General features: G+C 34.7%; 1 protein-coding gene across 2 annotated transcripts in view; it reads left to right on the forward strand.

The window, feature by feature from the left end:
- The window catches only part of SLIT2 (slit guidance ligand 2), a gene marked incomplete at both ends in the record, with an annotated part of 277,057 nt that overhangs the window by 205,151 nt on the left and 46,914 nt on the right, over positions 1-24,992 (forward strand). The window contains 12 exons of one of the 2 annotated variants that reach the window (XM_080616785.1): positions 1,807-1,878; positions 2,953-3,024; positions 3,563-3,634; positions 5,527-5,670; positions 5,800-5,963; positions 6,719-6,742; positions 10,202-10,352; positions 15,481-15,555; positions 19,644-19,787; positions 21,162-21,305; positions 22,365-22,531; positions 23,370-23,502. In XM_080616785.1, coding sequence (XP_080472911.1) covers positions 1,807-1,878; positions 2,953-3,024; positions 3,563-3,634; positions 5,527-5,670; positions 5,800-5,963; positions 6,719-6,742; positions 10,202-10,352; positions 15,481-15,555; positions 19,644-19,787; positions 21,162-21,305; positions 22,365-22,531; positions 23,370-23,502 — 1,362 coding nt within the window. The remainder of the gene's footprint in view (positions 1-1,806; positions 1,879-2,952; positions 3,025-3,562; positions 3,635-5,526; positions 5,671-5,799; positions 5,964-6,718; positions 6,743-10,201; positions 10,353-15,480; positions 15,556-19,643; positions 19,788-21,161; positions 21,306-22,364; positions 22,532-23,369; positions 23,503-24,992) is intronic. The other variant, XM_080616786.1, reaches the window with a different exon arrangement.

Here is a 24,992-nt window from a genome sequence, read left to right on the forward strand (position 1 = left end):
AGGTGAAGAAAGTGTATGAAAGAATATTGTGTTTATGGAAAAAGTTAACAGCCTTGTGCCATGGGATTTCCTGCAGTGTTTAAAACATACTTGAAAACTGTAGCAAGGTGACAACATTTTCCTGGTTAAGGACGTTTTTAAAACATGAACCTTGTCTAAAACAGCTCTGATGAAGTGAGATTTTCTGTGTGTCAGGAAGATATTTTGAGGCTTTTGGATTTTTTCTTGGCTTTTTTATAAGCCATCCAAGAATAAATTCTGCTAAGGTGAAGCATGTCTAGACTTAAGAGATTTTGAGTATTAAATGTGTAAATATTTCCATCTGAACAAAACTTCACAAAGGCAGCAAAAATTCTTTCTTCAGATCAGCTGTACCACGATATCTGGAGAAGCTTCATAAACAGAAACAATTGTCTTAAGAATACCTTCTTGGAAAGGCTTACTCAAAGTGAGTATAGGAGCTTACTAGTTACACTGCATACCCAGAGACTTATATGTCTCTTTATCAGAGCAGAAGTGAAATAGAAGAGAGTTAATAGGCAAGGCTGAAAGGAAAGATACAGACTAATATTCCCACATCTAAATTTAAAAAGGCTTTTTAACCTTTAATTTGGAGTCAATGTTGATGTAATTTAAAACAGTGCAGTAAAGTCTACAGAATGTGGATTCCTTATATGAAATAGATTTTTGGCATTGTCTTTATGTACGTAGATCATAGGGTTGATGCCTGTCCATGAAAGACGGAAAGATTTTTGGCATTGTCTTTATGTACGTAGATCATAGGGTTGATGCCTGTCCATGAAAGACGGAAAGAGAAAGCTTTTTAGATGCATGTTAAGTAGTTTGAATAATATTGCCTTTTCCTGTTGTACTTTTTAGTACAGTTTCATTCCTTATGTCTACATAATAGAATTTTTACACTGCCATAACCATGAAATACTCTGGTGTGTGAAGAAGTAGCTTCTATTTTAAGTGTGCTTATTGCTGAATCTGTCTTCACTTGCTGGCAAGTGGGCCATAGGTCTGTGTCAGCATAGATCTCCCATATGCAAAGCTGTGGAAGTTCAAAAAATTCTTAGAAAACTGTTTCCATCAGGAAATTCATACTTTGATGTATGGCAAGTTTCAGTCACAGTTACTATCCATACAAAGCAAATATGGCCAGTAACATAAACTACAATTTTAAATTAAAATACTTGTTTAAATAAGTTAGAAGTGTGCCTGTTCAATCTTAGTATTATATCTTAAAGAAAATGTGTTACATATCGTATCTAAAGAAATCATGTGTGCATGTTGAAAAATATGGCTTTTGCCTTGCTGCAGGTAGCAACATATGTTATTTGTTCTGTAGGAACGTTCCTCTCCCTTTTCCTATGGTTTTCATATTTCAATGATTAGCTCACGGAAGTCTATAGACATTTCTAAATAAAACTTGCCTTATGTGAATAATACATTGGGAGTCAATTAACACCAACTCAAGTTTGAATTTTTAAATGACAGTTCTAGCTTAAATTTTACAAAAACCTTGCATGCTCTGAAAATAAGTTTTCTTTAGATGCAAAGACTGGGTTTTAATTTACAGCATTACACTCTATAGAGTACAAAGTTTGGTTTTACAGACAAAACCTTATTTTTTTGTTATGAAAACTAAAATGAAATTGCCTTGTTTCTCAAGATGAAAACTATACTGAAAAAGAAAGCAAAAACAACCTTCTTTGTTAAAGTCTGTCCCTTCTAGTTTGTTATGCCTTTACATTATTGTTTGGCTTGCATTTTGTATTTTTATGTTGTTGTTATTCTTTTCAGACGATTAGAACAAAATTCAATCAAAGTCATACCTCCTGGAGCTTTCTCACCATATAAAAAGCTTCGAAGAATGTACGTACCGAATAATTTAGATTTTTTTTTTTTTAAAAATTTTCATACATATACATACATATACACATACACATATATATATATATAATCATAGAATAGTTAGGGCTGGAAAGGACCTTTAGATCATCTAGTTCCAACCCCCCTGCCATGAGCAGGGACACCTCATACTAAACCATGTCACCCAAGGCTCTGTCTAAGCTAGCTTTGAACACCGCCAGGGATTGAGCCTTCACAACTTCCCTGGGCAACCCATTCCAGTGCCTCACCACCCTTACAGTAAAGAACTTCTTCCTAATATCTAATGTAAACTTTTAACCAGTTACCTCTTGTCCTGTCACTACAGTCCCTAATGAAGAGTCCCTCCCCAGGATCCTTATAGCCCCGCTTCAGGTAGTGGAAGGCTGCTATGAGATCTCCACGCAGCCTTCTCTTCTCCAGGCTGAACAGCCCCAACTTGCTCAGCCTTTCTTCATACGGGATATATATATATATATATCAGCATATAAAAGTAAAAGACAAGTCGAGGTCATACAGAAGAACTGCAGTCAATGTGTGAGCATTTAAGAAAGTCTAACCATGACCATAAGACTATATATATATATATATATATGTATAGTATATTTGTCAAGTTAATATTTTTTTTACCAAGTATTGAATTTATTTGATATATGGTTCTGCATAGAAGTCATCTGTTACTGTGGCAAACATTCTATAAACAAATAAATTAATGGGGATAAGCCACTATTATTTCAGAATATCTTTGAGTTTGTATAGCTTTGCTGTGATAACAAACAATTCTTTCTAAAGTGTACTTAAGCTATTAGGAAAAGTAAATCTTTTGGGGGTTTTCTTTTTATTTTTACCAAGCATTTGAAAAGTCTATTATTTACCATGCATTTTGTTTCAGTGTACTGGCAATTTTAGTGGTTTTATATTAAAATTCTTTGGCAGTATCTCATGTAAATAGTTTTATTTCTCTCTCCCTTCCGCGTCCAATTCTAATTGCATGTTATTTGAACATTTGCTATGTTGAGAATAGCTTGAATTAATTGAATCAAATTTCCTTTATTTTAGTGACCTGAGCAATAACCAGATCTCTGAAGCAGCTCCAGATGCTTTCCAGGGCTTACGTTCACTCAATTCACTGTAAGTATATGTTTGACCTGTAAAAACGAAAGTAAATTTCTCATATTCTTATAGTGCAGTCATCTTGAATTTTCATCCCCCTGCAGAATTTTGATATAAATTTGATTAATTCTGAAAACTGTAAAAATAATTTTGGAATGTTGGAGTGATAACTGATTGCAGTATCGCAGCTGGACACTAAAAATATATGGGGTTTTTTTATAAATATGATCGTGGCAAAGAATTGAACAAAATCAAACACTTCTTTTTTTCTCCAGTTAGCCATTCTTACTAACAGCAAATCCACTTACCAAGGTCCCTTGTTAAGGCTGTAAACAGTGAGGTGCTGATTCTGCTAAGAGCTCCTTGGGCAATGCACCTTTTGGGAAAATGTGTGATCCTGCTGCCTCACAGGACCACAAGGATCTTACAAGTATCAAATTGTTGATATTAAATTCCCTTCAGCAACATAGAACTTTCTTTATTTTAAAAGTCAAAATTACACAGTATATACCTTTCATAATAGTGGTTTTGTATGCATGACTATTTCCTGGTACAGTGTCCTCTACGGGAATAAAATTACAGAACTTCCGAAGGGCCTCTTTGAAGGACTCTTTTCTCTGCAACTGCTGTGAGTATTTTTTTAATATTTATTCTATTTTAGGATAATTCAGAAGGGTAAACATGATGAGAGAGTTATGCCTGGAGAAGAACTGGCAGGAAATCCCATATGTAAGATCAGAGTATAATAAAAACAAGTTATGTTAAAGCCAAAGGAGTCAAGACTGTTGCAGGCCAGCTTGCCATTCATCCACAAATTTGATCATATCTCATGTCTCTGCGTAAAATGACAAAATGAAACTATTATTGTGTGGAATTTATGGGGATAAAATACATAAGATATGATATTGCCTTGCCTTGTTTACAAAAATTAGTATTTATTAAGTGTTGTGAGAACCACAGAAGGAATATTTGTGTGTTTTATACAGAGAAAAGACGTAGTGGAAATGTTGTGTAATTGTATTTCTGGTTGTACCCATGGAACAATAGAATTGCAGCACAGTTTCATTGATGACTTTTAATGTTTTCTGACACTCATCTCTGTACTATTCGAACTCCAGATGCTGTTTAATTTAACACTTTGGAAATTTCCATGTGCAATCTTACAAACAATTTCTATTTAGATTTAATACTGGTAATAAAGAAAAATGACATAGTGATACATCTATCAAATATTGTCAATGTTCATCAGAAGAGGCTGTACTCTAGATATGCTGCATAAAAGAAATTTGTGAAATAGGCCATAAAACAACACTGGTGGTGTTGGATGAAATTGCTCCAGAATAATTGACTTGTTGATTTAAAGCTTCTTAAAGAATTTAAAACTTCTTCTCAGTTGATTAAAAGTATTTAATGTCCAGAATTCATTGTGTAATGATCACCAAAATGTCCGTTACTAATAACTCAGTGATGATAGATCAGTAATACGGAGAAAATGCAAGTTCTAGCACCACCTAGAGGTTTATATTTATTTTAGTCACAAACTAGTATAGTGGTGGGGGGTACGCATTCCTGTTTTCCTTTTAGATTTTAGTTATAAAACCATACTTCAGACATTGTAAAAAAAAAGGAAGAGCCATCTCTGAACTTCCGTATTTAATGAATGCCCATAGCTTGATATACTTTGCATAGACAATACAGTTCAGTCTAAGTAAATTTCCGTTAGTGTGCTGAAACTTATCAAAGCATTGATTTTCAAATCCACCATTCTATTCCATTTCTGGATGGAAATCAGATAAAAAAATGGTTATAAAAAATACATCTAGTTGGATGACATTTTAATTTTTTTTTTCTCTTCAAAAACATGAAAGAGTTGGTTTAAATTGCCTTGTTTGTTTTAGCTTTAGAAGTCTGGGAGGTACGGGAAAGAAAAGGTTCCCTTTGAAGATTCAGAAGAAAAAGGATCCAAGACAGATTTGGATATATTCCATGCCACCAGTTTTTACTACAACTCTGTTAATGCGGCAGCATGCTGATTAGAAACATATAATTAAAAGTGCCATTGCACATCTCTTCCAGCTAATGAACACAGTGTTCAGTTCCTTTTTTTTTGTTTGTTTGTTTATTTATTTATTTGGCAAAAGGAAGTAGTTTTCCTTGCAGATACTTGATTTTTTAAGCTAGTTTCTTTTTTCCTTTTTTTTAATTTTCTTTTTTTTTTTTTTTTTTTTTCCACAGGCAAATACCACACACACATTCTACCAGCACTCACAAGAAAATTGATTTTAGCTGAATAGCCCCACACTTTTTGATTCTAAGGTGGAAATATTTAGGAATCATTTCAGATCACCTAAATAAGATATTTCATTTAATTGAAATGTCTTATGTCACTGTCAATTAATATTTGATACTACACCTCTTGTTCTGGTTACAAGTGAGCACAAAAAATTACCTGACAAATGCCGAAGCTGCCGTGACACTTAGTGAATTCTTTCAATTTTAAAATTGTCTTCCATTAAACAGATTATTGAATGCCAACAAGATCAACTGCCTTCGAGTTGATGCTTTTCAAGATCTTCACAACCTGAATCTTCTTTCTCTGTATGATAATAAGCTTCAGACGATTGCAAAAGGCACCTTCTCACCCCTACGTGCAATTCAGACCTTGTATGTATGCTCTTGTTTATGGTTGTCTTTAATATGACTTCGTATTCTACAATGTACTAAAAATACTGGGGACTGCTGAGGCCAAAGGGAAATAATGTGTGAAATTATAATTTTTTTTCTTCATGAAAGGCATTTGGCTCAGAACCCATTTATCTGTGACTGCCATCTGAAGTGGCTGGCGGATTATCTTCATACAAACCCCATTGAGACCAGTGGTGCCCGTTGCACCAGCCCCCGCCGTCTGGCAAACAAAAGGATCGGTCAGATCAAAAGCAAGAAATTCCGCTGCTCAGGTAATTTTCTTAGTTCAGCTGCTATTTTTCTTTTATTGGCAAAACCAGTGGTTATAGAAGCTCTAATGAAGGCAGCTGGCTCTCTATGGAATTATTAAACATTGCAGAATCTTTTTTAGTTCTTTGACTGAAGGGGAGGAAATCATGGAAGTCGTAGACTATTGGATCACAGAACATTACTATAGTTAATATATTTGGCATTATTTCTGAGTAGCATTAAATCTAACAAAAGAAATGCAATATATATTTCAGAATGAAATGCTAAAGTTATTCACTAAAGTATCACTGACATAAATCATTTTGGAAGAATTTCCACAAGGCTCTGGAGTATGTGAAAGATCTAAAAATTTCTAGCTAAATATGGAAACATGACATATTCATTTTATACAGGGAGCTTACCTCATACTGAAATTTATTGTTTTCTTTTTCTAATCTTACTCCATTTCCTACTTACATTTCTTTAAATCCTAACTTTTGTCATATGGTATCCAGCTGTTCCAGGTGCATTTCACATTCTGCAATTTATTCAGTCTCGAGTGCAAACACCAGCTGAGAACTGTTTGTTACCCATGTTCCGGATACATTTATGGCTATTCACACTTTGTTGTTTATCAGCTCTCATTGTGAATACACATTTTTTCACTTAATTATCTGTAGTTAACTGTAGTCCATACTTAATCTAATAAAACTCATTCTTTGCTTGCTGACATTCAGGTGCATCTTCTATTTTTTTTTTTTTTTTTCTCTTTATTTAGCTAAAGAACAGTATTTCATTCCAGGTAGGTTTGACTCTGCAGTAAGATTGACTAACTGCAGATATTCTCTCCCTTTACTCAAAAAAGCAAAGTTTGTTATAGCTTTTAAGAAACTGATGCATGTGTATTATCTTTAGTCAATAACTGTAGCTAGACTTAGTTTTTCCTTTGTAGATTACTAATAGTTCTGTTTTCTGAATATGAGCTTAGCATGCAGTTCTATTTTTTTTGTCTCACAAATCTGCACACAACCTACCAAAATTATGCCTCTACTTAAATTATTTAAAAGGTTGCACCTGCTAGTTCATATTTCAGTTGACACTTTTACCTTGTACCTTTCCTCTCTACCACTCCTGTTTTTAAAATGTAGCTCCTGAGCTGCTTTTAAATGCAGGAAAAAATACTACCATCAAAGAGCTAGTACAACTTTAAAACAAATGTTTTACATATTAACATTTTCTTGCCTTGCTTTCATGCTGTAAGCTGGCTGCAACTACTGCTTGCTCACCCTCCTTAACATTTACGAAATCACAGCTGAATGCTTGGAAAAGAAAGCTGATATTCTTCATTAAAGGCATTCTGTGGTCACACACACACAATGAATCAGAAATGCTTGTCATTAAGGAAAATAGGACTTTAGAGTTGGGGTGAAACAGCAATTTACACACCGCTTTAAGCTACAATGAGTCTATGATACTTTCACAAAAGATTTACAGATGTTGGCCCTAGCTCTTTGAAATATGTTTGTTTCTTTGCTTTACCTTGCTTGTCAGGTGTGTGCACTGATTTCTCAATAGAAAAAAAAACAAAAAAACGGTGATGCACTTGCATTATGTTCCTAACATAATGATTATAATGATTGGCAAAACAAAAAAGTTAATAATGAATCTATTGATGAACTACATTATGTAATTTGCAAGCAGGGTTTTCTGCCATTGTTTAATATCTAGAAAAATATCTGCAATAACTGATTATGACACCAGCGCACTTGTTCTTTCAAGTACTACAGGTATACTGTCATTCTGCAATCTTCTTATTCTTTGTCTTTTAAGCTGGTATGTTTTAACAGCTCTTCTCCTAATGCTGTGTGATGTATCACTTAAATTTGCAGCAATGACGTGAATTCTTTCATGCCCTTTTACTAATAAGCTGGTTTGAATATGAAGAAAAGACAAAATGAAATTCAAAATAAGGCAGCAATTTGTCAGCATTGGCAGCCGTGAAAATGTGTTTTAAAGCAGCATAAACCAGAGGGGGATTCAATTTCTCAAACCTGTAGTACCACTCAAATCCTTAATGAGTAAAACAGCTGTATTCCTGCCACAGAGTGACTACTACTCAACCTTGCCAGCACAACTTTTGTCTCTGAGTTAGAAGTGTTTTCTTGCCAGCAAATGTCTTCACAGCCTGTTTATAATGTGACCACACATGCAGTTTAGGTTTGTTTACGTACCCTTTCAAAAATGCTATTCCTGGGGGAAAAAAGTGCTACAGACTTGCCTCTTGAAATACAATTGATGTGCTTTCTCTCTCTATTGGGTTTCAGGAAGATGCTGCATAAAATTATTCTAGTTGTTGAAGACCTTGTCCCCGTATATTGTAGCTGTTTACCTTTAGCTTCTAAAAGTGATTTTCTCTGGACACAAGAAGAAAAAATATATTCATAGGCTTGCTTTTGGGGTATTTAAAGGTGCTAAAAATGGCTTCTTTACACTTCAGTAAATACTGTTAAAATTTTAGCATTTCTCTAAAAATTCAATTTTTTTATTACTTGTTTTAAATATGTCACTGGGAGATCTTACTCTGCAGACACTGGGAAGTCTTGGTAGAGTTTTATTATAGTCACTTAGAAGAATAAAGATTATACAAGCATGAAATCATTAATTTGAAATAATATTCTGTCTGTTAGCTCTTAGAAATATCCCACATTGTTATATGTGCTTAGACATTTAAATGCTAGATAGCATAATATGTGATGACTGTTGTGGGGGTTTTTTTGCTTCCCCTGAGAAATCTGTTTCTACTACATTTCTTTGGTTTATTAAGGTTTTAAGTGGCATAGCATGTTCAAGGGAGCAGCTTCCAAATAATTCATTTAAAATAGTGAAGAATAATGCATAGGAGGCATTGTCATCCTATATGAAACATGTAATTAACCCCAATCTTTTCTTCATTTTTTGATGCCTCTTAAAATGAATTATTCTTCCTCTCTGCTGAAGATGGTACTCCCTAACAACATCTTCTAATCAAAGTAAAGTTGAGTAGAGAACATGAGAGCTTGGTTCATGTTTTTGTCTTAACTGGGATTACTCTGTCTTTCTTTCCTTCTTGGCTATCTTTGCTTTTTCAGGAGTTCACCATTTTGGCTGTAAGTAAAATTCAGTGTCTGAGATAAATCACAGTGTACCTCCCAGCCCTGATGCACCTTCTACTAGTCTCAGTCTTTTCACCTTTGTCCAAGAAGAGCCCACAGGTCCTTTCAGCTTCTCTTTGTTTTCTTTGTCACCCACCCTCAGTCCCTTACTGGATGTTTTCTCCTGAATCTTCCAATATGTTTAGGATGTTTTCTTTGACTGACTCTGGGAAATAGTGGAGGAAATTTTAAGTGTGATTCTTTTTTTTTTTTTTTTTTTTTTGTACTTTTGGTTTAATCTGTGACAGTAATACTATTACCGTGGCACTGGACATTCAGTAATAAGAATGCCATGTCATGTAAGCAAGTATTAAACTTCAAATGCTTCTGTAACTTGTACCTACCTACTCCTTCCTCTTTTCCCTTGCTCTTACCCTTGGCCTAATGGATGCAGTTTTGATAATGTAGCGAGATTTTCTGTTGTGCTTGATCTAACCATGTGGTTGTGAGGAATGAGTAAAACATGGTTCTGTCAAGCACCATGGAACGTCACGCAGCTTTCTACAGCATGGCAAGCTGCTGAGGCTTAAGTCAGGATTACACATTTTTCAAATTAATGCTGAAAGCAGGGTTTTCAATCTTATGTGTTTGAGATGATACAGAGTATCGGGACTATAAAAAAAAAAAATTAATAGCTAATGAAGTCCAGCCAACAGTACAAATTTGTAACAAGAGAAAGAGAAAAGGTGGCATTCAGGATCTATTTATTCTTCATACAGAGAACAAAAATAAATTCTAAAAGAATCAGTGTCATTTGTGTGATTAGTTATAAACAAGGCTAGATTGGCTGACAACATAATCAGCAGAAAGTACAGCTGTGAAAAGCTCAAGTTAATGTTATCCTGTTATGTGAAGTTGGTCACAGTTTCTTTTTCCAGCATACCTTGAGTCCCTATATTTAACCCTCTCTTGAAGCCCTTGTGTCTGTTCAGTATCACAAAGTTTATCATACATTTCCCAAGTTGCCCACCCGTTATCTGCACTGCAGGCATCTTTTCAACCTTCTCACAAGAAGCAAATCTCCTATTTTATTGACTCAGTATCTGTATTTTGACTTGACTGTTCCACAGGCACTGAAGATTACAGATCCAAATTAAGTGGAGACTGCTTTGCAGATTTGGCTTGCCCTGAGAAATGTCGCTGTGAAGGGACCACAGTGGACTGCTCCAATCAGAAACTGAACAAAATTCCTGATCATATCCCCCAGTACACTGCAGAGTTGTAAGTTGAACCCTTATTAAAGCACTATTTGTTTGTAGAAAAGCTAACTAAAATATTCAAATACAAAATCACAGCTTTACTTTTTTGAGCAACAAAAGATATATGTGTATATGCCTCTCTATAAGGCACTTCAAAGGACTAGATATTAATATAAATTATTTATACATCATTTCAATACCACATAGCCTTAAAAACTTGTGATAAAAAAGTAAGGTAACTGTTCTATATTTCTAGTTCTTCAGTACATGAGCTACCCCCTTGGATTTTTTTTCAAAGGTAATGGGATATATTTTGCTTTTCATTTTGACAAGAGCTAGTAGGACAGCCAGCAACCAGAGGTCTGTCTTAAAAAGTACTACTTAGGTGTTTAATAAAACAAAAATAATTCTTCTTATGCAGAGGACACATTATGTGTGTCAGGCAGGAGACCAGAGGAAGATAAAGCAGACAAACAAGACGGAGTTGGGTTAAGAAGATGAGATAGTAATGTAACGAGCAGATATGAGCAGAAAAGAAGTCATAGATTATTACTTGCTTAATAAGTGCCATATGGGAATGATTTGTAGGCATTACAACTTAAGTGGTCTTCAAGGAGGGATTGAAAGGTAAAATTAAGACAGCTTTACAAGGTTTTCCCACATGTGAAGTGTAGTATGAAATGGAATACAGAGACACTTGAAGGATCATCAGAAAGGCAGATGAAAGTGTCCGTCATTGACAGAGCAAAGGCAGGAGGAAACAGGCATTTTTCCTAGAAGGTTCAGTTTAAAGAACAAGGCAGAGTGTTTAGGGACAAAAGAGAAGGACTTTGATTTGACGTAGTAAAGCAGGGACAGAGATGTGGAGACAGGAATACTGTAATCAAGTTGTGACACACAGGGTGAAATGAGCAACAGTATAGCGTATCACTTGAAAGATAATCAGCTGGAATCAAAGCAACAGTGCAGCATTGAAGGTATGAAATAACGAGACTATAGTTAAGGATTTTTAATATCTGGACAGGAAAAGGAATTTGAAACTGAAATATGGGTAAAGAGAGATGGAGATTTTTGTCTGTCTCTGAGCTGGGGGTATGAGTTGAATTTAGTGATGTTCTAATTACAGATCTGAGTGGTTAATTCTAATTGTGCCTAGAAGCATCTTTACAAGCCTGGCAATTTCAACTGAAAGCATGGCATATGTGGGAAAAGCAAAACTCAGCTTTTGGCCATGCTGTTCATGCTGTTGATTTACTGTTCATAAAGTAGTGCCAGAGAAGAAAAAACGGCTACACAATGTTGTGTAAAATCAGATAAATTTCAGTGGATAAATACATTTTACTTTATGCTGTAATATTTTGAGATAAAATTACTTTAATTGAAGACTTAAAGCTGATGGAATAAGTTACAGGTTAAAGTGTAGGAGATCATAAAGTAATGAATATAAAAATATAGTTACTGCACTGAGAGATGAGAAATGGAGTTGTTGAAGTGACAAGCATGCTTTGTCTTGATTCTTAACACAATTCATGTTTAATTCTCTCTGCATTGAAGAAATAATAATCTTAATTTAATATTTTAATTGTTTTTCATATTTACATGTGGAAGATAAATTGTCAAGTGTTTTCTTTCTATAATTATGAATCATACATATTAAATTCAGAAAAAAATTATCAAAACTCCTCTGCTGTGTATCTAAAATCTCAAATTTCAGTTAACAAAGAAATTGTGTTTGACTAGAACAAAATTCATATTTGGTTGCAGCACTTCATTCAGAAAACATACAGTCTTGTTTGAAGGTGTCAATGGATTAAAACCCCATTTCCCTTAAAGTGTTACCAAAATTAATCATCTCCTTTCACTTCTATTAAAATCTTTTGAAATGGGAACTTCTACTTCCATATGGAATCTGCCTCTCTTCAGTTTCCATCATTGTTTCTTTTATATTTTTTGCCCTCAAAGAGCTCTTTTCTGTCCAGCACTTTATCAAGTAAGATGGACTTATACTGTAATATAGTCACTATTCAACCAACTTCTTGATTGTTCTTCGAGTCTTTTAATGTAATAAAAACTTCAACAGCCTCTCAAGTATTATAGAGGGGGTAAAAGAATTATTTCTGCATTTTTTTTTACTTCCTCTAAAAATCCAATTGCTCTAGCTAAATACACTCTTCTAGTATTTGCCTCAATGATGCGAGTCTTTCTCTTGTTTCTTTCTGTTATTTCTGGTCTTTGATGCTCTTCTTGGGACTTCTCATTCTAGTTGTAGGGCCACTCTTTGATTTCCAGCTCATAACATCTACATGCATATAGGAGAAGAGCAGCTAGGTAGCTTTTCTTTTCTTTTACGCACCAAATTTGAGATGAAGATCCTTGTTAGAGTCAAATGACATTGACACTTCCATAACAGTGATGAAGGTGGCAAGATTATTTTCTGCAGGGTGGTGTTTGGAGCTGAGACAGCTTGGAAATGAAGATCAAAAGTGAGGAAAAAGAGTTGATTGTGCAGACTAGTTGTTTTTAAAAAAAATCTGAAAAGAATAATACAGTTCAAGATAGAAACTTAATTGTAAAATGTAATTGTAAATTGTAAATGTGACAAGTGCTGCTCTGTTTATATTTTGTTGCTTGCTCACAGTCTTCCAGAAAACTAGGAAAAGATCTGTCTCATCTGCCATGAAAGTATTTGAGATAAATAACAAGGCTGTAAATGCACCCCAGAAAATAAAATCATTTTCTAATATATAGGTAGCAATCTAATATATAGGAAAATTCATTTGATAAACCACTCAAACCAGAGCCCTAGGAACACTAAATAAAAGCAGTTTGTCATCAATGTTCAATTTTTGTAATTATTTTACTGCAGCTGATATAATATCATATCCTAAGGTGATACTTTTTGAAAGCATGAATATAACTGCAGTACATAGCTATCCAGAAAGGTTTATCTATTGTACCAAAACATGCAAATATCTTGCCTGTTGTGTTAATAAAACAGGGAAAAGCATCCAATGAAACAGAAACAGAATAACTAAACATCATCATCAAATCATCTGTTTCACAACAGAATGACATTTCAGTATTTTTCTTTGAATAAACCAGTTACAAGTATTTTTAATATCATTTTCATGGTCAAGTGGTTTACAGGTAACAACTGTCATTACTGTAAAGAGTACTGGGCTCAAAAAATAATGATATTAAGATATCCAGAGGAAGATACCACCACATCTGTTAATTTTCCAGTCATCTGTAGTAATTTTGATTCCGCTGTGTGTAGTATCACTTTCCATGATAATAGAACAAAAATTTCTTGCACAAGTATTTAAAAGTTTCATATCTAAAGCCAGCAAACTCATAGAATCAAAGAATCACAGAATAGATTGGGTTGTAAGTGACTTTTGAAGGTCATCTAGTCCACCCCCCCTGCAATAAGCAGGGACATCTTGGTCTAGGTCTGGTTGCCCAGAACTGAATTAATCATTTGAAAAAAAATTCAAGAACAAGAGTCATCTAGAAAAGAAGACTTCTGAGGAAAACCCAAAAAGATTAAATGCCTTTGTGTGAAAGAAACTTGAGGGAGAGACAAAGTTAATTGTTTTTAATATGTAAAAGGTTATTGCAAAGAGGAAAAGATCAAATTGCTTTCTTTTTTCAGTGGAGTTGGAATGGATTGCAATAGAACACAGCAAGGGAGTATTATTAGAATCAATAAATGTTTTCACAAACAAATCATTCTCTCAGATGATAAAGCAGTTGGAAAGTATTTGGAAATATATTTGGAAATATCAGCATTTATAGAGTGCGTGGTTCTTCTGTTGTTGATGGACAGGGAAAAAAAGACTGTTTATAATGATGAAATAACTTTGTTAATTGACTGCAAAAATTCATCCGGTATTGTCCCACTAAAAATCATATTGTCATTCAGCAGGTTTTTAGAGGTGGTAGCATCTTTTGAAATTCATGTCCCTTGTACTTAAGTGTGGTATACAAATGTTCCACGTATAGCCAAAAAACTCTTCCTGTCTTCTCTGCTTGGTTCTGTGTCTAAATTATTGCACAGCCATACCTTCAGATTTACAACCTTAATTTGCCTTCTGGCTATCATTGAGAATGAGCAGGAAGGAAGGTTGAATGAGTAGCTTTCTTTAATTTTCTATGTTGTTTTTTTTTTTAAATATTGTCTTGCAATAAGGCAATTATGAAAAGCATTCTGGGTTGAAAATTATGCTGAATTTCATGGTAATGTTCTCAGGCATGTCTTTTCCTTCCTATTTAAGATTTCGAAGTAAAAGCTGGACAGACTCTCTTCCTTAGTAAGATGGGTCCATTAAAACATATAAAGAAACTAAGACTCAATTTCCTTTTTCCATTCAAGAGAGGAAGCAGGGAATACTGGGTCAGTGCAGATATTTTGTGAAATATAGATGGTCCCCTAACCTAGCAGCTGCTAAAAGTATACTATGCTGGAACAGCTTTGATACCTGGGCAGGAAAGATCAGTATCCAGCTAGTATTTGTTGCTCATTGTACACCTTCTTGTACTGCTACCAATCAGCATTTAATGATTCTTTACACAATATATGTGGGTTAGATGTAGTGGTCTGAAGATAAACCATGATCAGAAAAGTGTTTTAAAATTTTTGGTTTTTCAGACCCTACTCAAAAGAACTGTTGAGCATAAGGTAATTATTTCATTCTTGTAAATAGTGTTCTGTGAGCACCTCCAGATGTCTGGCAGACCCTACCTGATATCCTTTAGATTAATCTTCAGTGGTTTATATGTACTTCTTAAAGATTTTTATTTGTAAGTTGCCATGGAATTAAACCCTTCCTTAGTTACATTTTTGTTTTTCTTCCCTTAAAAGAAAAATTAAAAACATTCCCATATATTTCTCTGCAGTTTTAGTTGTACGTTATTTTGCGATCTGGTTTTGATTCTTTATGTCTTATGTATGCCTAAGTTTAACTCATGAGAATCTTCATTTACAGGAATTATCAGAATTAGAAATGACATTAGATACAGAATTGTTCTTCAGCTACCAGTTAAACACCAGCTATACAGTTAAACCAGTCTGAAAAGTTCACATAGACTGGAACATTCTGTACCAATGCCTAAATATTTTTTTTTTAAAATGATGTCATTTCTTATAGGCGACTAAATAACAATGAATTTTCAGTCCTGGAAGCTACTGGAATCTTTAAAAAACTTCCTCAGCTGCGTAAAATGTAAGTGTAATTTCAGTGATTTTGTCTATTCACCTAACATGTTGGCTCCTTGCTGTGTTTCTCCACCTTCCCTAGTTCTTATCTAGAAAAGTTTCAGTATATTCTAATTAAAAAAATCAAGAATGGGTTTAAATTAATCACTGAGGTAGCTCAGAATTGGCAGCTCTTCTCTATGGCACTAGGCATTGTCAGCAACAGCTTCTCATGGTGTAGAGCTCTGGCACCTTCACTGCAGTGTCCAGACAGCTGGTCTGTTATGCAGCCACAGCAGGGAGCCCACAGTATAAGCTGCTCAAAGAAGGGTCCAGTAATCTTTTGTAGCTTCTTGTATAATTCCTTTACCAGACAATTTCACCTGTTTCAGCACATTCAATACGTGCCTTTGATTCTGTGCTTCATTAAATTGTCATTAGATGAGGGGAATATCAAAATTAAATGACTGAGAAAAAAATGGTTTGATAGCTCATCCATGTAAACCCATGTTCACAGTTCATGATGTAAGAGGAGTTTATAATCTTCCCACTTGTAGTTGTTACTAAAAATAAATCTGTGAAAAGCTTTTCTTTTGCTTATGTAAAAGACATATTTGAAGGTAGATTATTTAGACTTAGTGACTCTGTGCTCAATCTTTGCAGGATTAAATTCAAGCATAAATAGTAAGTGAAATAAATGCAAGTAAAAGTAGTTGAGATTAATGAAATGGTGCAGTGTTTGTAGACACCAAGTTACTGCTATTTGTAAAAGATCAGTCTACGTCACTGGTGACCAAATTTGAAGAGGAGCAATAGTATTACTTAAAATATTCTTAGCCTTGGTCACATCTTTGCTGGCAACTGCCATGATCACAATTAGTTATCTGTTTAGTTAGCAGACAAATATAAAAAAAAAAAAAAAAAAGAAAAAGAAAAACTAAACAAAACCAACAAATAATAATAATAAAAAAATCAACTTTGCTTTTGACTCATCTACTTGAGTTCATCTTGCCACTTCCGATTGGGCTTAAAGTACCTAAGAAAGTAGGAATGTCTGGCACAAGAGTTTTCTGGTGCTATACAGTAGATACCTAGTTTTCTTTATTCCTCAATGATCTCAGATTGGCACTTTTTACAACTGCAGAATACCTTTGAAATAAATAAAAACCATCTTACACATGGACACAGATACAGCAGATCTTCATTTATAAGAAAAATAGGGAAAAGAGACTATACTATCAGTAATCACATATTTTCAGGCTGTAGAGGTAGCTCAGTAAACATTTAATATCATCTAAAGCTAGTTGCTTTTTGGCCGAGGAGGTGTTCAAGTTGAGAGAAAGAAAAGGAAGAAAATTGTAAAGTCTCAGTGTAGCTGTCTGCCAGAACTCCAAGAGCTTTGAAATCTGCATAATTGAGAAGGAAAAATCTGAGAAAATGTTAACGAAAAATTAACATTTTGAATAATACTGCTTTGTAACTTCATATAGTTATCAGTCATTATAACATCAGTCAATTCAGAGAATCATGCAGTGACTGGTTAAGTGTGACTGGAAAGCAGAGAGGTACTAATGTTACAGAGAAACCAATATGAGTAAATTCTGTATTTCTGTGGAGCTCGTATTTCTTCTGGAGGTTCAAATAGGTGCAAAGGTCTTTCTGCACAGATGTCACTGAAAAACTGGGGCCTAAATGTTTAATTCATTTGATGGTTCCTCAGTAATAAAGCACATGTATGAACTGCATCATTGATTAGTTATGCAACATTAATCCTTAAAATATCCCTGTGAAGTGGGTGAAGTAGTATTCATGTTACACCAGGAACAAATAAGATTTTAGGAGACTAAAGCTTGACATGGATAAACCAGCTGACATGAGAAATAATTGAGTTTATTGCTTCCAGTCTTGTGCAGCACCTTACAGGAGACTGAACAGCTTCACAGTGAAACTAAATGACACTGTTTCCCACAGCATTCTCCTGGACAAACTGGCTGCTTATGGCTTGGACAGACGTACTTTTTGCTGGGTAAAAAACTGGCCATATGGCTGGGCCCAAAAAGTGGTAGTGAATGGAGTTAAATCCAGTTGGCAGCTAGTGACAAGTGGTGTTCCCCAGGGCTAGGTATTGGAGATGCTTCTGTTTAAATTTTTATCAGTGATCTGGATGAGGGGATCAAGTGCACACTCAGTAAGTTTGCAGATGACACCAAGCTGGGCAAGAGTGTTGATCTGTTTGAGGGTAGGAGGGTTCTACAGAGGGGTCTGGACAGGCTGGATCAATGGGCCAAGGACCATTGTATGAGGTTCCACCAGGAAAAGTGGTGGGTCCTGCACTTGGGACACAACCACCCCATGCAAGGCTGCAGGCTGGGAGAAGAGTGGCTGGAAAGCTGCACATGGAAAACGACCTGGGGGTGGTGATTGACAGAGCTGAATGAACATGAGCCAGCTTGTGCCCAGGCAACCAAGAAGGCCAACAGTATCCCGGCCTGTGTCAGAAATAGTGTAGCCAGCAGGATCACAGTGGTGACCCTGTACTCAGCACTGGTGAGGCTGCACCTCAAATCCTGAGTTCAGCTCTGGGCCCCTCACTACAAGACAGACACGGAGGTACCAGAACATGTCCAGAGAAGGACAAGAAGATGGTGAAGGGCCTAGAGCGCAAGCCTTATGAGGAGTGACTGAGGGAACTAGGGTTGTTTAGCCCCATAGAGGAAACATATCCCTCTCCACAATTACCTCATCTCTCACTGTACTAAGTGATAGGACAAGAGGAAATGGCCTCAAGTCACTTCAGGGAGTTTAAATTGGATATTAGGAAGATTTTCTTCACCAAAAGGGTTGTCAAGCACTGGAACAGACTGCCCAAAAACGTGGTGAAGTCACCACCCCTATAGGTGTTTAAGGACATGAACATATAGCACTTAGGGACATGGTTTACTGGTAGACTTGGCCGTGCTAGGTTATGTTGAACCTGATGATCTTAAAGGTCCTTTCCAACCTAAATAATTCTATGGCTCTCTGTGATTGTGTCCATCATCACAGGCAAGGTGTACATTAAATTATAGCTAGAGATGAGTAGTCAGCACACAAGATGAAGCCACAACATCTTGTTTTCTATGTCTTAGATAATGGCACCAGCTGATTCTAGCAAGTATATATATTTTTGTTCTAAGAAATAGTATCTTTCTTGATTTGAACAATTAAGATGCTGTTCTAGAAGTTGCATCAAATATTTGTTCTTCCCAACACCATTAACTCCATCAAATAAAAGTTTTTTAACTTCACTTCATTTTACATTGGCTCAGAGAATTTTTAAGAGCTTCTAAAAAATGACTGTTTAGTTTGTAGATTTGTACTTCTGTAATATGTATAGCTATATGAAACAATTAAACCAAAAAGAGGCAAGAATAACATGAAAAATCTTTAAGTAAATGCATGTTGTTTACTATGTATGCTTTTGTATGTATAGTGCGGATACCACCCATTTTGGATGTAATTTCCATATTTGAACTAAAAAAACATAAGCACTAAATATTTTGGCAGTATTTTAGGTAATTTTCCCACATTTTGATCTGCCTTGCATGTGGATTGCAGATAAATGTCCTAAGTTGCTTATAAACCCTCATTTTTAACTAATGTCATAAATTATTAACATTTCATGTACTGTTTACATTTACACATTTCATTTACATATGTTGCTGTTTATACTGTTTTCTTATATTTGTGTCTATGGAAACATAGTTGTGCTGGTGCTCATATAGTATCATTTTATTTTTAATTTGTCAAATAATGCTACAAGGACTGGAGACACAAAAATAATTTACAGTCACTGACAAGATTCAAATCTATGAAAAATGTTCTTGTCTGGTGGCAGCATGGACTGAGTAATTACCATTATTTAAAAACATCTTCCAAAGATTGCTTTAAAAATTTTTACTACTTTAGTAGAAGGGCATTGAATTTTGCATTTGTTTTCAACTTGAATTTAAACAATGCATTTGTTGCTATTACATAATAACCTGGTATCTTAAAATCTATGCAGCATTTAACAGTTAATTCAGCATACTTAAAAAAGAAAACATATTTTTCTCTGTTTCTCTTAATGTGTAATAGAAACCTGAGCAATAACAAGATTACAGATATTGAAGAAGGAGCATTTGACGGAGCCTCTGGTGTGAATGAACTATTGCTCACTAGTAATCGCTTAGAAAGTGTTCGACACAAAATGTTCAAAGGACTAGAAAGTCTCAAAACACTGTGAGTGTAACAATTTGGGTGGTTTTATTCTTTCTTTCTACCAGGTATTTTTTAAAAGTAATACTTTATCTGTCCTAAAAAAAAATAATTTTGAGGAGTAGTTACGGATTATTCAACCATATCTTAGTTTTTGTTGCTATTTTACAAAGGGCTATCTTATATTATATGAATTCATTAATTATTAATTATGGATATAACATAGCTGAATTTTTCTGTTGTTGTTACTTGACTACAGAAGTGAAGTCATTTAAAATGAGGGAGTGGTTGAGAATGAGTAAACATCCAAATGCAGAAATTGAAAATAATCATCTGCTTCAAAGTAACAGAAATTTGCACAGAAATTGCACATTTTATGTAATAGAGTCTGATTCAATTCACCCTAACCATTCCTGGGAATTTTGCTAGAGGAAAAAAATATTCTGGTGGATATTGAAATAGAGGAAATTATTCTTTCCTAAGTAATTTTAATGTCATTTCAACAGTGGAGAGAGAAGTAAAAGCACTATAGCTTGAACTCATTTTATTCTTTCCATTAAGGCAGTTTAGCTGTTTCCACTCAAAAAGATATGTTTATACAATTTATAACTTCTTGGCCTTCCTCAGAGAGCTATCCTGATCAGCAGGCCCAAGCTGAGATTAAATGGTCTTTGGGGCTTCAGCTGTATTTTTAATAAATCAGGCCTATCATTTCTAACTTTGCATTTAAAGCTGTTAAATTGTTAGAAGCAGTTATTCTTAGACAAAAACATGGGGAGAAATATTCATTTATTGATGGTCAGATAGGAGAACATCAAACTTCCAAGCTTATAAGTTTTACAGAAATATGAAAGATTTTAGGATAGGTGTTTCTTATTTAGTATTCTCAATTTTTTTCTAGATCCTAGAGTCATGAGGAAGAGGAGGCAGGGTACACTAATTTCATTTAATTGAAACACTTGAGAATGTAGTAGAAATGGCTTGTAGAATTCATCCTAAGAAAAATCAGGTTGAAAGGGTCTTAGGAATTCAGCTGGTTCCAATAGGCTTGGAAGCATAAAGAGGGGGATGCTGTGTAACTCCAATTTGGGGAATTTCAGTTTATTTTCAGTTAATAAACTTAACTACTGATTGAAAGAAAAAACCACAGATGCCTAGGGGAAACACCCCTTGTCTCTGTGAAGCCTACCCACCTATCTTTCTGTTTTCCTGTCTCCTCCAAGCACACTGCACTCAGTCCCCTCAAGCAAGGTGACAGGCAGCACAGGGGTCACTGCACTTGTGGCCTCTCCACCAGTAGCAATCTCTTTGGAGTCATTCCTCTTGGCTGTCGCTTGGGCCACCACTTCAGCTGCAGCTCCTGCTTGGGCTAAGATATGTTGATCTTTCCTTTATAAGGATGCTGAGGAGCAACCGTGTGAGTTGTGTGGGAAATGACAGCTTCACAGGCCTGAGCTCAGTTCGCCTGCTCTCGCTTTATGACAACCAGATCACCACCGTGGCACCTGGCTCCTTCGATACACTGCATTCGCTCTCTACATTGTGAGTCACATGTTTGAGTTTTACCTTACCTGAACTTATACCTCTGACTTTCTGAGGACATTTATGTTAATGCTTGCTATATACTTTCACAGCATGAGGTAAAGTTAAGGGAAACAAGAATTCAAAGAGATATTTTTGAGAAAGTTTATTTCCTGAACCATCTTGGACACTTCAGAGTATGTTTTCATGGTACCCCTGAATGCAGCACTAGGCTGATTTCCTAAGTTTCCCTAGAAGTGCCTGAGAAGGCAGGAAAAATGTACTGCTCAACTCCTCGTTCAACAGAAGCCCACTGACCTGAACCAGGGGAGAAAGCTATATTTTGTTTAGGCATTGCACAGTCAGGTGTTTTATAATGAAGCTTAAGTTTAATTTTCTATAAAAAGAAACATCCTTTTTTTATTTAAACATGATGTAATTTACAGGAAGGGAAAATGGTGAGCAAAGCTGCCACTCAGTTTACTGAAGAAATGCTTTTTGTAGGTAACAACATTCAGGAAAGTTACTTAATCCTTTTTTTACATAAAAAGTGACACTTGGCACCAAGTGACTACTTTGTGCATATTAAGGATGACATGTTTATAAATAATGGAATTGTCAATAGGTTTGTGCTGAAGTAGGGAGATGCCAAAAGTACTGAGAATTCTAGAAGTAAATTCATTTTTATAACTGGCATGTAATCAACTTAGCTGTCACTTCAGATAGGAAACATTCTCTAGAGCAAATAAAAGATGGAAATCTTGAGATGACAAATTAACGGAATAGCTGTTGTCAGGTTAAAGCTAATAATGTAATCAGCCTTCACCTCTATATGAAATTACTGCATTATCAGTACAAAGTACCTTTACAAGAAGTCAGGTCTTTGACAGTTTTAAATTATTTCTAAATGAGTTATATCAAGATTCACCACGCAGAGCCTAAATTACAGCTTTCACCTATGGTTTGTACACAGTATTGTTTGAAGAGCAGTATTTAAGCTTAGCTTTTTGAAAATAGAAATGAAATACTGAGGATGAAAAAAATTATGTCATCTGAAGTAAACTTTCCTGTGGTTCTTAGAAACCTCTTGGCCAATCCCTTCAACTGCAACTGCCATCTCGCATGGCTTGGAGACTGGCTAAGGAAGAAACGCATTGTGACGGGGAATCCTCGCTGCCAAAAACCCTATTTCCTCAAAGAGATTCCCATCCAGGATGTAGCAATTCAGGATTTTACATGTGATGATGGTAAGAAAATTAATATTTGGGATTTTTTTGTAATTTCAGCTTTCATATATACAGCTGCATGATTCCCACAGATCCATAGTTATTTAAAGCATTAATTATGCTTTAAATTACTTCATCTGCACTTCATTCTACATCAGTTTAAAAATCCTTCACTTGTTTTTTTAGATAATCAGCAAACACACGGCTATTGTGTATATGCTTTCAAAAGTTTTTCTTGCCTACCTTCAGTACTGTAAATCATAATTTAGAGATAATATAAAAATTAAATACATGGATCACATACGTAGTTCAGATGAGAATATTTGTAAATGCTGATGCTCCAATCAAACTCTCTTTCAGATTACTTGATCAAATAACACACCATTTTGCTTAGTTTGTGACATCCTCAATGCTTAATAAAAAAATAATGAGAAAAGGCTGATACCTTGCGTCTTTCTCGTGCATGCTTCCATTTAATTCATTATTAGATTGTCAGTTTTCAAGGCTGTAACTTTTCCTTAAAGATAGTGCCTATTTTTAATAATTTGTTAATTTTGAAAATCAACAAATGTTTTGCTTTGTTATCTTTCTTTTTGTGTTTTGTTCTTTATTTAATGATTTTTTTTTTCATATAATAGCATTCTACCTAGTAAAACAGCATTGTACTAAATAAAGCATCACTTGAAATGTAAATTCTTGGAGCGATGGATTACAGAGATGACAATGTTTTCCCAACCTAGAGATATCAACATGTAGAAATATCATGTCTGCTTATAGGAATTCCAGGGGGGATACTATTGCTAATACTGAAGCGCCACTTTTATAGCAAGCTTAATATCTGTTTGGTTTTATTAACCAGGAAATGATGACAATAGCTGCTCTCCCCTGTCCCGCTGTCCTGCAGAATGTACTTGTCTAGACACAGTAGTTCGCTGCAGCAACAAAGGCTTAAAAGCTTTGCCTAAAGGCATCCCCAAAGATGTAACTGAACTGTAAGTGGCACGCTTTTTTCCTTTTTATGAAAATTAATATCAGATTTTTATCGTCAGGCTCAAGATGAGGGGAGAAAAAAATGAAGAACTGGATTCAGTAGATCAGTTGATATTTATTAATATACCACTTTATACACACAAAGATTTGCACAGTATTTTGAGAAATTTGAGGTAAAGTTTGAATTAGCAATGCTCTGTAAGTCCTAAAATTCTCTAGTAAATATCTGTTACTGAAAAGCTTTAAAAATATATGTATGTAAAATTGTAATCATTCTCAGAAGTTATAACCCCAGCACTGAACTGTCATATATCTGAACATGGATATCATGTTGTAATGAATTCAGTTATGGGCAGCAGTGAATCTGATTTGTCTATGGTCATTATTTAGGAAGGAACAAAAAAGTTCAATTACATAAAAGGAAAGAAGAAAACAATCTATTCATGTGTTTGCACGTTTTCATAATAAGCATACTTTTGTGATATTTTGAACAGATTGGTTTTAATAGAAAGTCTTTTCATATAGGCAGTCTCATGCAATCTGGGATATTTTATTAATCTCTTTATACATTTTTATATGAGAAAAATGGTTAAGATTGAATTTTATAAACAGATATGAATATGCAAACAGACAGTAACAATGATGCAAAAAGGAGCTTGCTACCCCATGTATTGTTTGTAGACAATAACTGAATAAGACAAGATGAGTTGATTTTTATGCATTATGAAGGGGAAAATAAACCTAAAAATTGGGTTATTAATCTATTTTTAATCTTGATCAGATAGGTCATAAGATTGAAAAAAAATAGAAATTATTGACAAAAAAAAAGTTGAGTTTGTTTTACATATGGCAAATATTCAATATTAAATTACTACTGCTTCTGTAAGGACTGATTAAATGTCATGCTTTGTCAGAAGACATCATAACTGTCCATCTTAAGTCACTAAAACTGTTTTATTCTTTCACTATTTGGGATCATATAGAAGATTCTGAAACATCCACCACTAATTTGGTGCTTAATAATATCCAAAAAGCTTTAGTCATTAATGAAGAGAAATTATTATGAACTCAAAATAGCGCACAGCTATATATAAACCTATAACTTATGTCATTAAGTTTTGGTGGTGGTTCTTTTTTTTTTTTTTTTTTTTTTTTTTTTTTTTAATAGAAGATGGCTTAATTAAATATGGTTGGGTCTAAGAAATCTAAGGACATCAGTGCAACATAAAATTAAATAGCTAAGGAGAGATACTTTAGGAATTGCAAGTGGAACCCTTACTGTGACTGAAAACTCACTTGTGTACAGTTTTGTATGCTTTAATTAGTGTCTAAGCATGCAATTTAGCATATTTTTCAAAAGGATAATGGAGGTGGTTCCTGTTAGCAGTTGCATACTGATTGATTCTTCTTGTTCATTAGCATGCATAACCCTTCCAAGACGTACTCTTCATGTGTTTTATAAAATATCTTAATAGTTGCTTCATTTGAACAA

Source organism: Psittacula echo (assembly GCF_963264785.1).
Source record: "Psittacula echo genome assembly, chromosome: 1".
Taxonomy (NCBI): domain Eukaryota; kingdom Metazoa; phylum Chordata; class Aves; order Psittaciformes; family Psittacidae; genus Psittacula; species Psittacula echo.